This window comes from Acipenser ruthenus, chromosome 13 (genome assembly GCF_902713425.1).
Source record: "Acipenser ruthenus chromosome 13, fAciRut3.2 maternal haplotype, whole genome shotgun sequence".
Lineage (NCBI taxonomy): Eukaryota > Metazoa > Chordata > Actinopteri > Acipenseriformes > Acipenseridae > Acipenser > Acipenser ruthenus.
Genome location: NC_081201.1, coordinates 951590 through 971760, shown reverse-complemented (window position 1 = coordinate 971760; position 20171 = coordinate 951590). Strand labels below are relative to the sequence as shown.

The 20171-nt window shown below is 47.3% G+C and overlaps 1 protein-coding gene across 4 annotated transcripts; it reads right to left on the bottom strand.

Moving 5' to 3' along the window:
* Nucleotides 1-734: 734 nt before the first annotated feature.
* LOC117962955 (zinc finger protein GLIS2-like) lies at nt 735-20082 on the bottom strand. Of its 4 annotated transcripts, none has more exons than XM_059035390.1 (7): nt 19992-20082; nt 7765-8003; nt 7361-7506; nt 6681-6863; nt 5922-6055; nt 4764-4882; nt 735-4275 (listed from the first exon to the last, which is right to left on the bottom strand). In XM_059035390.1, exons 2-7 carry the CDS (start codon nt 7931-7933, stop codon nt 3524-3526), a joined length of 1503 nt encoding a protein of 500 aa, XP_058891373.1. In that variant the 5' UTR covers nt 7934-8003; nt 19992-20082; the 3' UTR covers nt 735-3523. The 4 variants fall into 4 exon arrangements, with proteins under 4 accessions (XP_058891373.1, XP_058891372.1, XP_034781702.2 ...); XM_059035389.1 differs by lacking the exon at nt 19992-20082 and adding an exon at nt 15875-16708; XM_034925811.2 differs by lacking the exon at nt 19992-20082 and adding an exon at nt 12640-12880 and having other exon boundaries at nt 5922-6028.
* Nucleotides 20083-20171: the final 89 nt, after the last annotated feature.

The window sequence follows — 20171 nt, the reverse complement described above, 5'->3', positions numbered from 1 at the left end:
TTTGCAACTGTTTAAGAGCTGAAAACAAGTTAAAAAGGTCTAATTAAGCCCATTATGGTTTCAGTTGAGGGTTTAGTTAAGTAATTGAGAGCTCAGCTGAAATTAAAACCAGAAGACACAGGGGGTCCCCAGGACCAGGGTTGGGCAGCCCTGCATTACAGTGTGGTTTATATAGCCGGTGCAGAAAAGACCACACAGTAGCTCCTGAGCATCAGTGGCTGAAGTTGCAGGTAAAGTCAAACACAGGGCAGTTATAAAATGCAACTTTATTCAACTTTTTTTTTTTTTCATTGACATAGTTAAACACCCTCTAAAACAGGAGCACATGGCTATGTTGCACCAATTAAGACTTTTACAATTGAAATTCTGCAACGTGCGACTTCAATACTGGAGCCCCAAATTATATATATATATATATATATATAGATAGATATATATATACATACACACACACACTGTATATCCTCTACATTTTAACTATAATATAAGGCACTTCGAACCATTAAACATACTGATATTAAAAAATATCTTGATGTGCAAAGAAAAAACAAAAACAAAAACATAATCTGATACTGGCCCTTTCCCAGGCCTTCGTCTAGTATTAACCCTTTGTGCACTGCTATAGCATTTTTACACTTTAAAACAAGGCATCCCTTTTTAATGCGTACTGTGGTGGCTAATTAATTAAAAATTATTAATTATTATTATTATTATTATTATTATTATTATTTTAAAAAAAAAAGTGTTTCATAAATGTACTTGCCCAGAGTATCCAGGATGGGGAGTGAGGGAGAGAAACTAGTCAGTGTTTCATTGGCAAGCTAGGTGTCCGAATGGTTGTTGATATTTGTAGGGAGGTCATGGCAAAGTGAGGCACTGATCGAAGGACAGCGAGGATCTGTATTCCCTGACCGTCGGCTCCTTCCTGTTAACAGTCAACTGTTGTGCGTAGGGTTAAACACAATATCCAAATCAAGGAAAGGAAACCCTGCAACTCGCATAAATACAAAAATACTTTCCTGGTTAAAAGAAACATTAAAAACGCTGTGTTTTAGTTTAGGATGGCGTTGATCAGGATGAAGGCAATGCTAAGGCAGAACGAGTCAATTTTTTAACCAGTATTTTTTGAGATCTGGGGGTTTCTTTCCTTTATTTTAACACTATTCTTTAAACACTTAGACCTGCGACGTGTTTCCAGGATTGCTGGTTTTTACTGACCAGCAGCATCGACAGCACGGGGAAGTGAAGGCAATCAGTCCGCCGCAAATCTACAGTCAAGGAGCAGCAAAGAAAGCCTAATTCACAAACATATAGCCATAATAATAATACTATACAGAATAACAAAACAATAGAATAAAGATTGCTATGTGGGACACAGTCCCAATAAAAAAGAAACTGAAAGCCCCAAACTACAGTTAAAATAGTGGGCACAAGGAAACGCCGTGCAGACACAGTTACAAACCATGACCTTCCATTCACAAGACACTCCTGATAAAGACTATCGTTGCAGATGAGTAGGAGGGAGGGGGTGTATGTTGCTTGTTGAAAGTGCAGGTGAGTGCTCAAAGGGTTAATAGGTCAAACAGCTTATTATTATTATTATTATTATTATTATTATTATTATTATTATTATAATTATATTTAAAGATTGGACCCAGGGCGGGTCCGTGTCAACCTTGGCTCGCTCCACTACAGTGCGCTGGACAGCACTGTGTGGGGGTCTATGGAGCAGCACCAGTCCTGTTTCCTGTCCTGTCTCGGATGCCACTGCATGAGTCACGCTTTGAGTCACAGCCTGATTTACAGGAAGCGGCAGGCTTCTTCTGAGCGGAGATGGAAGCTGCTTTAGCTTTTCCCGGCTGACGAGCTGGTGGGGCTGCGGTCTTCAGTGTGGAAGGACGGAGGACCAGGGGGCGTTTTTAGAGTCTACTCTCTGAAAGACCTGATTCGAGTATGAGCGGGAGATTTTTTCACAGTTGTGGAAATGCATTCACTGCTTGGTGGAGGCAGCACTGCTATTGTGTAACAAGATTCTCGGATGACCGTCACAGGGGGCGGTCCAGCTCTGTGTTTCTGCATTACCTGCTCCATGTGACCACCTCTTTCAAGGCTGCGCTGCAGTGCTGTCGGTGCTCCTAGAAGCTTGTTCCAGTGCTGTGGTGCCTGGCAGCCACTCCTGTGATGTTTCTCTCCCTCCAGCAGCAACCCTGTATCTGCGCTGTTCTGTGGTGAGCGCTCGTCTCTGTTTCCAAGGAAAGCCGGCAGCGTGTCTGCTGAACGTCTCCTCCCCGAGGAGCTGAGCCAAGCTAAGCAGCGGAAGTGAGCTACCTGCCCTGCCAGTCCGCCTTGTCCTGCAAACGTGAGAAGTTCCAGTGGGGGCTGGTTTCCCAGCAGCACGCATTAGGCTTTTACAACATGCGGCTGGCGGTATGGCCACACCGAAAAACAAAGCAACGTCGACATGAGAAAATGTCTCGTCTTAAAAAAAAAAAGGATTGAAATGTCCTTGGGGAATGATCCCTGCGTTTCTGAAGTGCTCCGCTTTCCTCCCTCCCCCAGCATGGCTATCCTGAGCCTTCGCTACAGTAGGAGAGAGCAGGGAGAGGCTGGTCACTGTGCTGTAGCAGGGAGGAGAATGACCCTGCAAGAGTCGCTAGAGACTAATGAACTTGGTAGATTCAGAAGCCCACTTAGGGAACACCTGGGATGGGAGCCTGCCCTCAACACAGGTTCTTCCTAAAGGGGCTCGACTCTCTTAGAATGACCTGGTCCATGGCTCCCCCTGGGGTTGGTTTCTGGCCACTGCAAGTTATTTTATGGAATTAACGTCCTATGGTGGGAATTTCCTGTCTCGTCCGCTTGTTTGAGCCAATTTAAGCAGATATGTGTTTGGGTTCTATTTTATTTATTTATTTTATCAGTATGTGTACAGATTGCACCGGGTTCAATGTTATTAGCATTTCTACAAATTACACAGGACAGCGCAGGATTCAAAGTATCTTGCATCCTTTACACATTAAAAATCCCATAATGATCCAATGGCACAACTTCAAAGAACTGGGGTCGAACTGGCAGCCGCTTTCCAATACAGGTAAACAGGCTTAAACCAGACATGCCAGATCTCTGTAAATATCTTAAAAAAAACTAAAGCATCAACTCAAAACGTGAGACTTATGTTCCGGATGAATGTTCGGTGTGTTTGCATGTAAATCAGAAATGCAGAAGAGCTGATGGGATGACCAGGTGACCGGATTCCATGGACAGCATGACCGCCAGTCCAAAGAGAAAGGTTTCTGCCAAGTTGCCTCTAAAAACGCACAAAGCAAAGCCACGGTCCTCCCTGTTGGAGCACAAGAGAAAAGGAATGCCATCGCGTGGTACTGTCCACCGTTGTCTTTAAGAAATCTGTATAGAGGAAAGGAAATGTTATCTGAGCTCTGAGCTTCAGGACGAGCGACCCCTTTACATCCTGACATCTACTGATTGCCCTCCAAGCCACCCCCCACCCCTCCAGGAATGTGGATTAGTTTACAACGGCCGGTTTGAGGACAACTGAGCCAGAAGGAATGACCACCCAGCCCTGGGTTAGCGACTCAGGGCTGGAGAGAGCACCTGCCCCGGTGGAGAGATTCAGGACAGTCCCAGGTATGCCCCCAAGGTCTTCCCCTCTGGGTCTCAGCTTGCTGTCGGGCTTGGAGTTGGCCAGTTTGGAGTGTTTCCCGAACAGCGCCCCGTTTTTTTGCGAAACCCCCCCGGTCACCAAGGAAACCAGGGGCAGCCCCAGACCACCGGCGGAGAAGCCGGAAGACACCACGGGCGATTTGGCCAGGCCGATGGGAGTACTGTTGAGGGAGAGGACCGGGTTGGCCAGGGCGCCCAGGGAGGGGGACCCCAAGCCCGCGCAGGCCAGCGTGCTGAGGTCCAGGGGCCGGGCGCTCAGCGGGAGAGGCAGGGAGCGCCCCAGTCCCTGCAGGGCGTGGCTGCCGAAGAGGGCGGCCGGGCTGGGGATGATGATGTGCGCCCCGCTGATGTAGGGACCCTCCACCCCCCTGCCACCCTGCCGCAGCGCCCCCTGCTGCTCGTGCATCACGTGGTGCCCGTGAGCCTTGATGTGCTTGCGCAGGGAGCTGGGGTCGGTGTAGCGCTTCAGGCACCCCGCCATCTTGCAGTAGTAGGGCTTGTCGACGTAGTGCGTGCGTGTGTGCTTGAAGCGGTCGCTGGAGTTGGAGTAGCGCTTGTTGCAGCCCTCGTACGGGCAGATGTACGGCTTCTCCCCTGGAAAAGGAACAGGAAGAGAAACACAGCTTCAAGAAACTGAAAGGATAAAGGTGTAATCTGGTGAGACGCACAGACCCAGACATGTTCCTGTAGTTCAGTGAACAAGAGCAGCACAGACCCAGACATGTTCCTGTAGTTCAGTGAACAGGAGCAGCACAGACCCAGACATGTTCCTGTAGTTCAGTGAACAGGAGCAGGTTTGTGGAGCTGCTCACTGAGCAGACCGGACAAGAGGAACACGATCCAGAAAAGGAAGGTGGAACGGCTCAACAAATCAGACTGTTCAGGTCTGTGCAGTCTCCGGAATTATAAAAGTTTACCAGGGTATTTCTGCATGCTATTTTTGCAGTTTTACCACATGCTTTTTCCATGGTTATAATATGCGTTTACCTGGTTTGCCATGTTTATTAATTGACTGTGCTTTATTGCACTTTGCTATGCTTTTATTATGAGCGGCCCTGCAGCTGGGCTGCCCCGACACTGACCTGTGTGCGAGCGGTTGTGGATCTTGAGGTTCTCGAGTCGTGAGAAGCTCTTGTTGCAGGTGGGGCAGCGGTGCGGCTTCTCATTGGTGTGGGTGCGGATGTGGATCAGCATCTTGTACCTGCAGGAGGGAGACACAGAGACTAACACAGCTGCATCAGGGAGACACAGAGACTAACATAGCTGCATCAGGGAGACACAGAGACTAACACAGCTGCATCAGGGAGACACAGAGACTAACACAGCTGCATCAGGGAGACACAGAGACTAACACAGCTGCATCAGGGAGACACAGAGACTAACACAGCTGCATCAGGGAGACACAGAGACCAACAGAGCTGCATCAGGGAGACACAGAGACTAACACAGCTGCATCAGGGAGACACAGAGACCAACAGAGCTGCATCAGGGAGACACAGAGACTAACAGAGCTGCATCAGGGAGACACAGAGACTAACACAGCTGCATCAGGGAGACACAGAGACTAACAGAGCTGCATCAGGGAGACACAGAGACTAACAGAGCTGCATCAGGGAGACACAGAGACTAACAGAGCTGCATCAGGGAGACACAGAGACTAACAGAGCTGCATCAGGGAGACAGAGAGACTAACAGAGTTGCATCAGGGAGACACAGAGACTAACAGAGCTGCATCAGGGAGACACAGAGACTAACATAGCTGCATCAGGGAGACAGAGAGACTAACATAGCTGCATCAGGGAGACAGAGAGACTAACAGAGCTGCATCAGGGAGACACAGAGACTAACAGAGCTGCATCAGGGAGACACAGAGACTAACAGAGCTGCATCAGGGAGACACAGAGACTAACATAGCTGCATCAGGGAGACAGAGAGACTAACATAGCTGCATCAGGGAGACAGAGAGACTAACAGAGCTGCATCAGGGAGACACAGAGACTAACAGAGCTGCATCAGGGAGACACAGAGACTAACAGAGCTGCATCAGGGAGACAGAGAGACTAACAGAGCTCTGTGAGGGAGACACAGAGACAGAGAGACTGCAGTAAAGTCCTAATAGTATATTTATATTATAATCCTGTTTTGTTTGTTTGTTTGTTTGTTTGTTTTACATATATTGCTGTATACATGTCTTTTTATCATTTGTTACTGAAAGCAGTGCCTGCTGAGAGGATTCCTACCTGGCATTGAAGCCACGCCCCCTCCTGGCACAGCCCTCCCAGTGACAGCAGTACCCAGAATCCTTTTCAGGCTTGACGTGGAAATCGTTCACGTGGTCAACCAGGTCCTGCAGTGAATCGAAGAGCAGGTTGCACTGCGAAGAGGAAGGATCAGAGGTGAAAGAGGCCTGGTCAGGGCAGGACAGGTCACCTGGGTGAGTTACTGCAGCTCTGCATGGTCGCTGTGGTTTACAAGGACACTCCACAATCAAAACAGCAAACTGAATACGTTGCTTGCACACTGTAAGCAAAATAATATCCTCTATGACAAGTGGAACTCACTTTGCCATCAACGTCCTTTAGGGTTCCAGATCTGCAACCCCTCCGATATACTGCTCACTGTGAGCGTCCACGCTTGACATACAGGGACACCGCACTCTTGGAGGCAGTCCTCGCTAGTACAAAACATTTCTGGAGATCATACCATGCTTTGAAGCTGCCTTCAGGGTTTTTAATTCCAAGGCTTCCTTCTGTAAAAACGCTGCCAGTTTTGCAGTTGTTTTTTTTTTTTAAACCCATTGTCATGCAGTGCTTCTGTAATTACAGGATTGGTTGGTGCTGCTTTGTTCCTTTTTAAAGTGCACTTTATTTAATTGCATACTCCACATCGCACATGCTGTAACTAAAGCACTGCAGGAACATGTCACATAGGTGGGCTGTGCAATTAACAGCTCTCTCACACACTCACTCCCACAGTATCACGCTCTTTATTTCACTCACCTTGATCCAGCGGCAGGCCAGCTGCTCGTCAGCAGTGAGCTCCGGGGAGGCGGGCTTTTCTTTTGGAGGGCCAATGAACATGGAGGACGGCAGGTGGAGCCCACCCCCTGAACCAATAGGCAGAAAGAACTGGAAAGCTTGGGAGCTGGCCCCGCCCTCAAAGTACCGGATTGGTGGAGAGTCCTACAAGGACAAACACTTGTGTGAAGCAAGGTGGAGCAGCACATAAACTCTCATAAGAACATAAGAAAGTTTCCAAACGAGAGGAGGCTCCATTCAGCCCATCTTGCTTGTTTGGTTGTTAGTAGTTTATTGATGCCAGAATCTCATCAAGCAGCTTCTTGAATTCGCTGATAATCCTGGATGAATCAAACCCTAAGGCTGACACCTTTCCTGCACCGTAAAAACTTCAGACATGTTTTGACCGTGGCAAAATCATAAAGAAATATGACCTAAAAGTATAACGAAAATGATACAGAGCGGGAACATCTTGATCAAAAAACAAAAAGACAACATCCGTGTGAAACTGTGTGAATATAATGAACGTCAGGCCCTGTCTTGCAGAACGCTCTCTTCACTCCACATGTATTTGTTATCCATTACATCAAAACACTGAAACAGAAGGCAAAACTGTAACAAACGTTTGGGCTAACGGCATGCTCGCTGCGCCTCGTACTCACCCTGCTGAAGCTGGGCGACGCCCCGTTCCCTTCAGACAGCTCCGCGGGGCCGGGGGCCGGGGACAGGCTGGGCCCCATCGCAGGGGTGGCTGTGTTTCGGGGTTCAGGCTTCTCTTGGGACTGAGAGCGGGGCAGTGTGGACTGACCTGGGGGAACACACAGGGGGGCAGGGGTGGAAATAAGACTCCAATGCTGCACAGCAGTTTGATCCATTCCTGGTTTTACTGTGAGTTTAATAAGACACACCTGAGCTTGTTACCTATACACACTGGCTAATCAAGCTCGTAGTAAAACCTGGAACGGATGAGTCCTGTTTCTACCCCTGTAGCAGGTCAGGGGTTCTGTTATCTGAATGTACAATGGGCAGCCGACAGACAGACGGAGGAGTATTATAATCCCCTCACCTGTGCGCGGGGAGGAGGGTAATGCCGGCATGATCACCGCGCTTCCGTCCGGGGCCATCTTGAGCTGGCACCGCCTGGCGCTCTGCGAGTCCGTAGGGGGGTCCCCCCTCGCCCCCCGCACCTTCGACAGGGTCAGCTTGAGGTCCAGGGGTTCGTCTAGGGACAGCATCGCCACGGCGACGGCCAGCTCCACAGGCGCTACACACAGACACGCCTGGCAGGGAGCCCAGACAGCCCAGCTGCAGAGGACACACAGACAGGCTCTGTTTGAGGCAGGACGGCTGACATAAAGGCTGCTAATCTATGCTTAATGGATGAAGAATTCTAGCAACTTGCATCCCCTGCCACGACTGTGCTGCGAATACAAAAACAGAGTTCAAGAAAAAGCACATCTCGTGAGACCTGCGTCCACCGCACTTAAGTGTAAATTCCTATTCCTTCACACTCAAACACACACAAACTCACTCACAGCCCAGTCCCAGACCCGCCTCGTTGACCTTTGCACAAACACTCATTCAAAGGAATTTGTCAAATTTAAACCAGATGGTACACCCCCCACCCAAGCCCTGCCCAACTCCGGAAATGAACTCTTCAGACCCTGTGAACACGCACGCACGCACGCACGCGCGCGCGCATGCAGAGAGCCAGACTCTGTTCAAGCAACTGATCCAGAACGATTTGTATCGGAGCCAACCGAGCAGATTGTTCATGACGAGCGATCGCGTGACCTGGCGTCTGAGATCAGACAACTCAGAGACGAGCTTCAGCGCTCCTGAGTGTGTCACACAGGCCTTAAAATATGGTTTTCAGCTATTTACAGTGTGGACAGCACGACAGTAGTAATCTGATAATCGATCAGGACTAGACGAGATTGCGTACAGACAGATTGATGATACCTTAATTAACCACTGAGCTACTCAAACACACTACCTTCCACGCTGCAGCCCAACGGTCTCACCACTGAGCTACTCAAACACACTGCCTTCCACGCTGCAGCCCAACGGTCTCACCACTGAGCTACTCAAACACACTGCCTTCCACACTGCAGCCCAGCGGTCTCACCACTGAGCTACTCAAACACACTGCCTTCCACACTGCAGCCCAGCGGTCTCACCACTGAGCTACTCAAACACACTGCCTTCCACACTGCAGCCCAGCGGTCTCACCACTGAGCTACTCAAACACACTGCCTTCCACACTGCAGCCCAGCGGTCTCACCACTGAGCTACTCAAACACACTGCCTTCCACACTGCAGCCCAGCAGTCTCACCACTGAGCTACTCAAACACACTGCCTTCCACACTGCAGCCCAGCACTCTAACCACTGAGCTACTCAAACACACTGCCTTCCACACTGCAGCCCAGCGGTCTCACCACTGAGCTACTCAAACACACTGCCTTCCACACTGCAGCCCAGCAGTCTCACCACTGAGCTACTCAAACACACTGCCTTCCACACTGCAGCCCAGCGGTCTCACCACTGAGCTACTCAAACACACTGCCTTCCACACTGCAGCCCAGCGGTCTCACCACTGAGCTACTCAAACACACTGCCTTCCACACTGCAGCCCAGCACTCTAACCACTGAGCTACTCAAACACACTGCCTTCCACACTGCAGCCCAGCACTCTAACCACTGAGCTACTCAAACACACTGCCTTCCACACTGCAGCCCAGCGGTCTCACCACTGAGCTACTCAAACACACTGCCTTCCACACTGCAGCCCAGCAGTCTCACCACTGAGCTACTCAAACACACTGCCTTCCACACTGCAGCCCAGCACTCTAACCACTGAGCTACTCAAACACATACTTTAAAATGAATGTGCTTCCTTGGGATAGATCAAGGTCAATCGGGGTAGATTGTGTAGGTTGCGTCTGTCTGCCTGTGTTTAATGTAAAGACAGTTTTCACATGGTGGGCAAGCCAACAGCAGTCTACAAAACCGTTCATTTCAAACCTAATTGTAGTTCCTTGACTATAATTCTTAGGGTTTTTTTTAACTGCAAACCCAGCATCGCACATGAAACGCATGGCACCTGCACGCAGCTCCCTGCAGAAGAATGCCGCGACCTACAGTACAGCTAAAGGTAAGACATATGCAAACAATTACTGGCGCAGGCCGGCAGCTGGAATAAATCAGACCCTCCCTTTCCTGAGAAAGCTCTGCATTGGTACAGACCGGTGTCAGTGTCGACAATGAGAATGTGGAATGTTGCACGGTCTCTGCGGGGGAGTTGCCATGACCCCCTGCTGGGAGAGTTCACAGAGCAGCACCCCCCCCCCCCCCCCCACCCCCCGAGAGAGGCCCCTCTCTATACTGTTCCAAATCCCTCAGCACTATTCAAACACACCCACACGTCTTCTCTCTCTCTCTCTCTCTCTCTCCTCTTCTCCCCCCTCAGCAGGACACCACATGTTGTTCAGAAGACAGGCTGTATTCTTGTGTTGAGTAGCACTCCATTGCAGCAGGGCTGACAAGACCAAACTTGCTCACATAAGAGAACCACTTCACTTGTCAGGGCTTTGAGGGGAGTATTCCCTTACAGCCTGCAATTCACTGAAAGCGAGGACGATGATACGAGGGAGGGACAAACGTGCTGGGTCACCGGCTTTGCTCCTAACTGCAGTATCCTGATTTTCCAACAAATATAACTTTGTTAATGTATTACTCTTCAGTAAACTTGAATACTGCAGTAAGCTCATTAAACTCCTGCAGTTGTTTCCCGTCCCTCTATCAATGGACAGCGACTGTTTTAAATACCCCACCTTGCCCTTGATCACCGCCTGGCACTCCTTTAATCATTAAGCGATTAAATATTTTACTGAAACACAAACTTTGCAAGAATTTCTGGACTAGATCACACTTTGAACTGACTTCACTGATCCAGAGCAAGGCAGTGGAGCTGAATAAAAAAAGGTATACCGTCAGGCAGGATTTGTTTAACTGTTTTCTCAATAAAAGCATGTTATTAAAATTGAGGCATACCAGTACAGGCCACCACCACAGATGGCAGTGCCGTGAAGGAAGCTTGGGTCTCCTGTTGTACATGCACATCCTGTAACAGAGAATCTCAGTGTGCAGGCACAGACCTAGCCTTTAAGAGCCAGGTGTCAGTGCAGTGCAGCATGGAGAATATGTTCATATGTAAGAAATTTGCCATTCAAAGTTTCATTGGATTTTGTTAAGCAGGACTGAACCACTTTACTGCAGCTGAGGCACAAACCCACAGAAAATAAGGTTTGCAGGTTCTTTCGTTTTGTCTGGACCAATCTGTCTGTGCTTGAAGCTGCTGCTACAATACTCTTTCGGACAAGCCAAAAAGAAACTAAAAACAATAAGAAAAAAAGAAACTTTAAACAAAAGCGAGAGACAAAAACGAGTGAAGCGTTGAGCCCTGAGCATGAGTTTGTACACGCATGGTTGCATGTTTTGATCTGTAGTGGAATTCAACCTGTTCCCAGCTCTCCATTGGAAAATACATAGCTGTGAATAGCAGTTTCCACCCGAAGCTGTTATTTGGTGGGGCATGATTCCTATAATCTGCAGCCGATGGCATGGCCCTCAGAGTACAGCAGTCTAGGCTTTCTGTTTTTTTAAGGCTGTGGGCGAGACATGTGATTCCTTCTTATAAATAACTTATTATGGGCTCCCGAGTGGCGCATCTAGTAAAAGGCGCTCCACGTGGAGTGCAGGATGCGCCCTATAGCCTGGAGATCGCTGGTTCGAGTCCAGGTTATGCCATCGACGATCGCGGCTGGGAGTTCCCAGGGGGTGGCGCACAGTTGGCCATGCGCCAACCGGGTGGGGAGGGTTCAGGTCGGCAGGGTGATCCTCGGTTCACCGCGCACCAGCGACTCCTGTGGCCGACGGGGTGCCTGCGGGTCTGCTGTAGAAGCCACTCGGATCTGTGTTGTCGGATCTTCTTTATTTCACTATCTGACTTGAGGATCAAAAAATTCAAACTGTGAAATAATGGAAACAGTGAACTAGTGAAGGCACTTTACTCAGTAAAATACAGCACCTGTACCACTTACAGACGACGCAGGCTGACCACAAATTAACCGAATTTGTGAATTATTGAAGTGTGGAAAAATCAAGGGAGCTCTGTTTCAGAATCTGAAAACCTGTACAACTACAAGCTGCCAGCAGCTGAAGCAATCAGCTGGAATATTTCATATTGCACACATTCTTGCATGGATCCCCTCACACACACACACACACACACAGCAGCGTCCACAGTCCTAGTGCTGGCCCCTCTGGCTCTCCCTCCCTGGCTGCTCACAGGGTTTATTGCACAGTCATTAACCTCAGTCTTGGCAGACCCCCCCCCCCCCCCGACGCACAGCACCCTGAATAAACTGATTCTTTCCCTGCTTCCCTGCTTGAAAGGCAGAGGGATCGGAGACAGGAAACCTCAGTTTCCACTCAGCTAGGGATGGGCCTCTGCACACAACAGCCTCTCCTCCATACACACACACACACACACACACACACACACACACACACACACTCTCTCTCTCTGTCCCTAACCCTTCCTCCTCTCTGTTGCTATGTCATTCTGTGCGGTTGGGGCTCCCCCATGCAGTAATGTGTGTTTTCAATTTTGTATCTATCTATTCCTCCCTTTCTCCGCCACAGTATTTATCGTCTCTCCATTTCCCTCTCCTGCCTGCTACCCGAGGAATATACAGCAAGCCTCCAAACCTTTTACTACTTTCTGTGAGAACAAACAGAACAGAAAATGGGAGCTCAGAGTTGGTTGCCTAATTGAGCCAGATTAAAAATATAACCGCAAAAGCAGGCAGGCAGGCAAAGAGAAAGACAAGACTCACACCTGTTAGACTCCCTAGCTGGCAATCAGGCAAGCTTACCGTGCTGCCGGTGGCATGGAGCCAGCACTCTCAGACGCTGAGGAATTCTGCGTCCGAGAGCAGAGAAAGAGAGAGCGGCACTCTCAAGGCCTTGCTGTAACTGAGCGCTACCTGCCCCACTGCTGGGGAGTCAGTCCATTCGGGAGGGGGGATTTAAGGAGGCACCGCTCTAGTTCCTCAAAGCTGCAGAGCTGATGCATCCTCAGATATGATACATCCACAACCACTTCCTCTGCTCTGGCATGCCAAACCCCCGGCAACCACGGCTGTCTGGCCAGCACAATCCCCGAGGAAATTTCTACCCCACCTCCCCCCCCTCCTCCTCCACCACTCCCAAATCGGTTTCCACCACTTAATTACGGCTGGGGAGTTTCAACCTGCTTAATCCTTTCTGTTATTCCTGACGTGACTTGAAAGATAAGAGTGAAACGCAGCTGCTGACGGACTGAATTTCTTTACTCTCCGTGCTGAAGCACAAGACTACAGCAGGGGCAGCGACTCTTTCAATGCAGCCAAGTCCTTGTTTAATAGTCCTAACCAACGGTCACACTGCCTCCTAGTCTCAACTATAACCACTGGGCCACACTGCCTTTTAGTCCCTCAGCAATACTCACTAAGCCACACGGCCTCCCAGTCTCTCATCTCTAAGACACAGGTCTCACTGCCTCCCAGTGCCTCATCTCTAAGACACAGGTCTCACTGCCTCCCAGTCTCTCATCTCTAAGACACAGGTCTTACTGCCTCCCAGTGCCTCATCTCTAAGACACAGGTCTCACTGCCTCCCAGTCTCTCATCTCTAAGACACAGGTCTCACTGCCTCCCAGTGCCTCATCTCTAAGACACAGGTCTTACTGCCTCCCAGTCTCTCATCTCTAAGACACAGGTCTCACTGCCTCCCAGTCTCTCATCTCTAAGACACAGGTCTCACTGCCTCCCAGTGCCTCTGTTCTGGACACAACGCTGTAGTGCCTATTCTCCACTAAGCAGAACTGAATTGGCTGCCAATGCACGCCTCATTTCCACGGTGTGCCAGGGTTTCACAGCAGTCAGTGACGCACTCCACACTGTGCAGAAAGCAATAGCTGAGAGGTCTGCAGGGTGAATATAGAGAACGCCCCAATCCGAGAAAGTCTTCAACCGCTCTGTCTTGGGATTTTGCTCATATTTGGCTGACAGGAGGGTCACCACCAAAATAGGAATTCCTCAGAGTTTTCAAGATGTTAGAACTCGCTATTTTCAGATTTTGCAGTCTACGAGTGTTCAAAAGGGTTGCAAGATGATTGTTATTATTATTATTATTATTATTTATTTCTTAGCAGACGCCCTTATCCAGGGCGACTTACAATTGTTACAAGATATCACATTATTTTTACGTACAATTACCCATTTATACAGTTGGGTTTTTACTGGCGCAATTTAGGTAAAGTACCTTGCTCAAGGGTACAGCAACAGTGTCCCCTACCAGGGATTGAACCCACAACCCTCCGATCAAGAGTCCAGAGCCCTAACCACTACGCCACACTGTTGCACGTTTGAGATACTGGTACCGTAACTGAGCTACTCAAACCCAATACCTCCAGCCCGGCAGACATTCGACCACTGCCAACAACCTCCCTTCGATTCTCCACCTCACTCTTACTGCCCATTGCTGAGCTGCTCGAACCCGACCCCCACTGCAAAGGGGGTGCAGGCAGCCCCTGGGAGCCATGCCTCTCAGTCTCTATAGGACTGTGCTTCCTTCTAGCACAGGGACATGGTCAATACAGCGGGCTCTCTCTCTCTCTCCCTCCGTGTCCATCTGTGTGTTCAGCTGAGCGGCTGGCCCCTCCCAGGTTCTGGAAGCTTTTCATCCCCCATGACTCCCTCCTCCCACGACCCAGACATCGGCTCACCCAGCCAGCGGCCACCTCTGACAGGAATTAGAGCAGGAGGAGTCCGGCAGCCCCCACTGTCGAAGCACACCATGCGGGGGACTCTCCCAGAGAGCTCTGGAGCTGCGGAAAGCAGCTTCCACTGCTAGTTAGTGCCAACAATCTACCAGCAATAAATAAGGTCATTAGATACCTGACTGTTTTACAAAGCCCAGGATTATCTGAGGACGTGTTTCTTGTTTGTTTACCAGCAGTGACTTTTAAAGTGGGCTGCTAAACTGCCAAAAGAAGAATGCAGCTCAGCCATACTGACTCCCACTGCATAGCGGTTTGAGTCATGCCAGGTTTTCATTACCAGCCTAAGCAATTTCAATTAGATTAGCACAGAGGTGTTCAGCTTTAGTTTGTTATTGCATGTGAAGCCTGGCACAGAGTACAGGTGAGTAGCCCAATGCACACAACCTCCACACTGCCTAATGTGCACTGGAAAGCAACGTGGACAGAAAATTCACTCATGAGACGTGGTTGGATGAATCTGATTTATGAATGCTGCACATGCCTATCTCATTCAAGTTTGTCAATTTAACAAAACAGTCTATCATGAATGACAATTTAATTGTATTACCGTCACACAAGGTTCGAACCATCGCATGTGTCGGGATATCCCTGTTACTGTAGCACATCAAACCCCCTGCCCCCTAAACAATCACGTTCTGCTTCCACTCAAATAAAATCAATCGCTGTCTGGATATTTACATCTTCCACAGTTAAGCGGTCTGGGTGTTGTTGATGGTTCAGTTTGTTTACATTATCCAGCATTCGCAGGCCCCCCTGCTTGTCCTCAGCACTGTCCCAACAGCAGGGTGACAGCTCCCTGTGACTTCACAACACAAGCACCCCAAATTAATATAATAACACTATAAATAACTCTTACTGTAAAATGAGTATTAATACACTAACACTATAAATAACTCTTGGGGTAAAATGAGTGTGAACCGATTGACGGGTTTTGCTCACTGCTAGGCACACACTAGTATAAACATCACGTGTTGGATATTAATAACAACGGGGGCTTTAAGGAATCCGGGTAGCAAATACAGTGCCTCAAGCATTATAAATACACTGTGTGTATAGAGGCACGTACAACAGCGTGAGGAACACAAGGCACTAGATGGAAGTGTCTGTTGCTCATCTTCGAGAAACTAGGTCACGCATTCTCCAAACCCCGAACGATGCCACATCTCAACTAATGCAAGAACAACAACGAAAAACACAATAAAAAAAGTAAAGAACATAGATTAATATTGTAAAGAAGTCTGCACGCCTGGTGTACTCTGCAGAAGCATGTGAAATGTCAACGTTACCTTTGGAATGCCCCGGTCTCGTGAATGGTCGTAATCTTCGGCTCTTTTTTTTGTTTTTTGTTTTTTTTTTTACTTGGGGGTAAACTTTTTTTTCCCTCTCTCTAAATCCTTTTGCTGCAAACGAGCTTTTTTTAAAATGTATTTTTCAATGGTCTCTCCCTTCTCCGTTCAGAAAAAAAAGGCTGGTTTGGTTAGTTAAGGTGGCAAAGGTTAGAAAATCGCGTTAAAAACCATCTGTTTTGTTGTTGATGTTGTTGTTGTTTTTAGTAAATACTAAACAAAAAAATCGATTCTTAAAAAAAAAAACAAAAAAAAAACGTTGTTGGCATCTGTCAGTTTCCAAGAAATATATGCACGTCCTTTCGCATTCAGAAACCCGTTCAGAATTACAAGAGTAACCTTGCATTCTTTAAATAAAAATAATGAAGAAAAGAAAAGACTGAATATAAATAAGAAAAGTGCATCGCTTATTCGCGATGGTGGTCGCGGGGGCGTGGGAGGGGGGCTCAGAGGAGAGAGGGGGGAGGATGAAGCAGGGGAGGTGGTACCCCAGCCACTGCTGTCTTTCCCACGTCTGACCGTCGCCCCTGGGTTCCTCCGCTAGTGAGTATAGAGACGGGCGATGGTGAGGTTTCGAAGCGGCTGTCTGGTTTAGACAAGCCCCGACCGGAGTCAGTCAGCCCGCCGTGTCTCCCTTTCCTCAAAGACCAGCCCCGGACCCTGCCAGCTCAGCGCATGTGTGCAGCTCCGCCCATTCGCCCCTCAGACCAGGCCTGCGTTTGCTTTGCAAAGCAGCGCTAGGATTTATTCTTTTTAAAGTAAACCCCGCCGTGTCTGTGTTTTGCCCTTGTCGTGCTTCCTGGATTATTTTATAAAGAAAGCTCCGGACGCATTTTCCTAATGGCCGAGTCAGTGTGCGCATTGCATTTATTTTAGAGTACTGTGCTAACTTTTTTCACGTGTTACATCGCACTGTATAGAGCCAGAATTTAACATAAATCACGCATATGTAGTTTATGAATTAGGTTTCTATGGGTATTGTAGCTAAAGCTAATGCACATTGAGTTATGTTTGCAAGTTATAACTTAATGCATACTGAGAAAGCTAATCTTTTTTTTTTGTATTTAAGATTGAAAATGTAATAGGCATAAACCCACTTCTTTTTCTATAGAAAATTTAAAATAAAAAATAAAAAAGAACGGGAATAACATTTCCTTAATGACTTAATAACAAACTCAAATGATTTATTAAAGTATAAAGTACAATTATGGTGCAAAATATCTTGCCTTGCAAAAACAGTTAATTTTGATGTTGCAAAGAAAAATAATATTAGCAGATTGCTTGCTTTTTATGTGCATATTTATTGGTTAAACTAAAATATAAAACTTGCTTTAACTTGTGTCATATTCTTTCTTTTGATTGGTCAGTTCAAGTGCCAGGAGGTCTAGGTAATTTAGCCAAGCCCACTTTAAATTATTTTTCCACTAGAGCAAAGTTTGCTTCCATTTTTCCATCTAAATCTTTATTATTATTATTATTATTATTATTATTATTATTATTATTATTATTATTATTATATATTTTCTGAGTCGGGTGCAAACAGTCATCTCACCCTTAATGGCCACTAGGGTGCGCTGTCGTTGAGGAGCCAGTAGCCCAACACATACAGAGCAGGACTGGAGCACTCTAGCAAGCCCTGGGAGTGATTCCCTTACATATTTGGCTGGTTTCAAGCTGTTTAGGACTGGTAGTTAGGCTGTTTTTCGCAGTTTGTAGTTACCAGGTCAGAATCAATCTAGTGGCAAAAGGCAAGAGTACTAACGATTACACAACCTACTATCACAAACAACAGTGCCTTGATACAGTGCAATTGGGTTTTTAAAATATTCGTTTACCTCCTTGGAGATTTAATTGCAGAATTTATCATCCAAATGTGCTTTCACTCTGGGGCGCTTGAGGGGAAGTTGCCTAACATCCTTCTGCATTTTAACACCTTACATTAACACGCACAGAGATTCTCCACTGCATTACCCAGCACCTGGAGCAGCTATTCCTGGTCTTTTGTCTGTGCAGTCTAAAACTGATATCTCGGTGGGAAGATTTTACTGCGTAAAAGATGAGCTCCACTAAGGCCTTTTTTTTGGTGGGGTCAAAATATTGAGGTCAGTTTCTCAAAGAGGTCTAGGAGTCAGACAGGATCTGCATTTGAACCCACGCCGGCTGCCTCCGAATATAACGTTGATTTTGCACGTGTCAGACACAGTGAAAGGCCGAGATGAAGTGACCATTCAGTCTGTCTTGTTGTTATTGCCTTGTGATTCACCTGCTGTCCTTTAATGTCTCTTTCAATGCAGTCAGTATGCTGCTGTGCTGTTTGTTGTTGATGTGAACAGAGGAATCTGGCGTCTGCATTGTGCAGATCAGGGGTGGTCTGTCTCCACATGTGAGACCTCCGACCTCAGTGACTTATTGATCCCTCCTGCTGTATGTTATGTAATGGCTTGGCGCGGCTGTATTCGTGGTGTGGTTACTCGTTTGTTTGTATTGCTATTCATCTGTTTTAATGTATTGTTCTGTTTAATCCGAGATAAAGGAATTAGTAAGATTTTTCATTGCTGTCACCGTGGGGCGACGCAGGTGTAAAATGGATGAGGATGAGAAATCTTAATACCAACATATACCTAATCTTAAATGCTATGTTTAATTTTCATTTCATCACGATAAGGTTGGCAGAAAAGCAAACAGGCCTCGCTCTTTCAATAGATTTTTAATAAAAAATGAATCAGCAAGCATTTTTCAGTTTTATAACAGTGAAATGTACCCAGTGAAAATAGGATATTATTATTATTATTATTATTATTATTATTATTATTATTATTATTATTATTATTATTTATTTATTTATTTATTTATTTATTTATTTCTTAGCAGTCGCCCTTATCCAGGGCGACTTACAGTCGTAAACAAATACATTATTATATTATCATTAAATAATAATAGTCCGTTATTCCATGAACTGAGCATCCGCACAAGTTAAGAAGAATAAAATGGCACATTTAAATTCACAGATCTTTACCGAGTGGCATGGGGAAAGACGCAGGCTGTAAATATCAGTGCTTCTGTAGTGTGGCGGTAGTTACGCCAGCACCTATTTTACAGGTAAAATGACCACGGATTTGGTATCGCATGTAATAACAATAACGTGACGAGCCTCGGTCAGTGTGTGTGGACCAGCCTTGTAATCACTAGATACACAGGATACAGTAATGACCCTCATCAACTCTGCCGATATATCGTCCACTAGTCTTACTGAATACTACAAAACCCTAATTCCAACACTGTAACAAAAAATAGCTTTCAAAATGTACTATTCTTGACAGACTTCAATTAGGTTGTTTTTGTTTGTTTGTTTATTTAATATCTCGCTAATATCTCGAATTGCCATCTATAATGATCTATCGGTTTGTGCGTGTTCACGCTGTCGTGCGTGCACGTTGTAACCTCTCTCGCAAGTTTCCTGGATCGTTGCTTGCCTCATCGCTCCCATTTTGTGTTTTTGCTATGCGGTATACCAACGCTAGCAGTGAGGGCGGTGCGCAGCAAGCCTGTGCACAGCTCTCGCTCTCTTTGTCAGTATTTCCTCATCCTAAAATGGTGTACATGTACAGCTGTTTCAATGTCACTCTCCCTCTCCCTCCCGCCCCTATTTCTGTTGCTGTTTTCGTGATCCTTGCCAAACTCGTCAGCTGATGAGGCCGGATCACTTCATAGTGGCGAATGAAGACAAATACACCGACACCGACACCGACACACACACACACACACACACACACAAACCATTCCCATTCACATTTTGTCTAATCTAGTGCAAAGTGCCCAAATCGCCCCCCTCCCCGTCCCGTCCCGTCCCGTCCCGTCCCGTCCCCCCGGTTGCCCCACTCTACTGCAACAGCGCCTGCACCTTAATTTCACATTAAATACATAAGGAGTAGCCTTCGATTTAGCCCCTTTCCCCAACGATTCTAGTTTTTTTCTTGTCTGTTTAAATAGTCCTTTGTTTACATGCAATTCCTTACTCTGCGGAAGGAGGTTTTGGCAGTGCTGAGTGATTTCTTACCAGCTGTTTCCCGCCTTGTACGAGACATCTGATCAGCTGCAGAAAGTACACACACGCACACGTACAGACAGGGAGAGAGAGAGAGCGCCACACACACACACACACGCACACGCACCGAGGAAATCCCATCAGCTGAGAGCCGAATAACATTACAACTCGCGCACACGATACGGGGGGCTT

What these genes read in the sequence shown, in the direction of transcription:
- LOC117962955 (XM_059035387.1), bottom strand. An exon ending in ACCCTCCTCCCCGCGCACAG is followed by an intron (nt 7,507 to 7,764) that starts GTGAGGGGATTA and finishes GTGTTCCCCCAG; the next exon opens with GTCAGTCCACACTGCCCCGC. An exon ending in GGGCGTGGCTTCAATGCCAG is followed by an intron (nt 4,883 to 5,921) that starts GTAGGAATCCTC and finishes TCCCTCCTGCAG; the next exon opens with GTACAAGATGCTGATCCACA.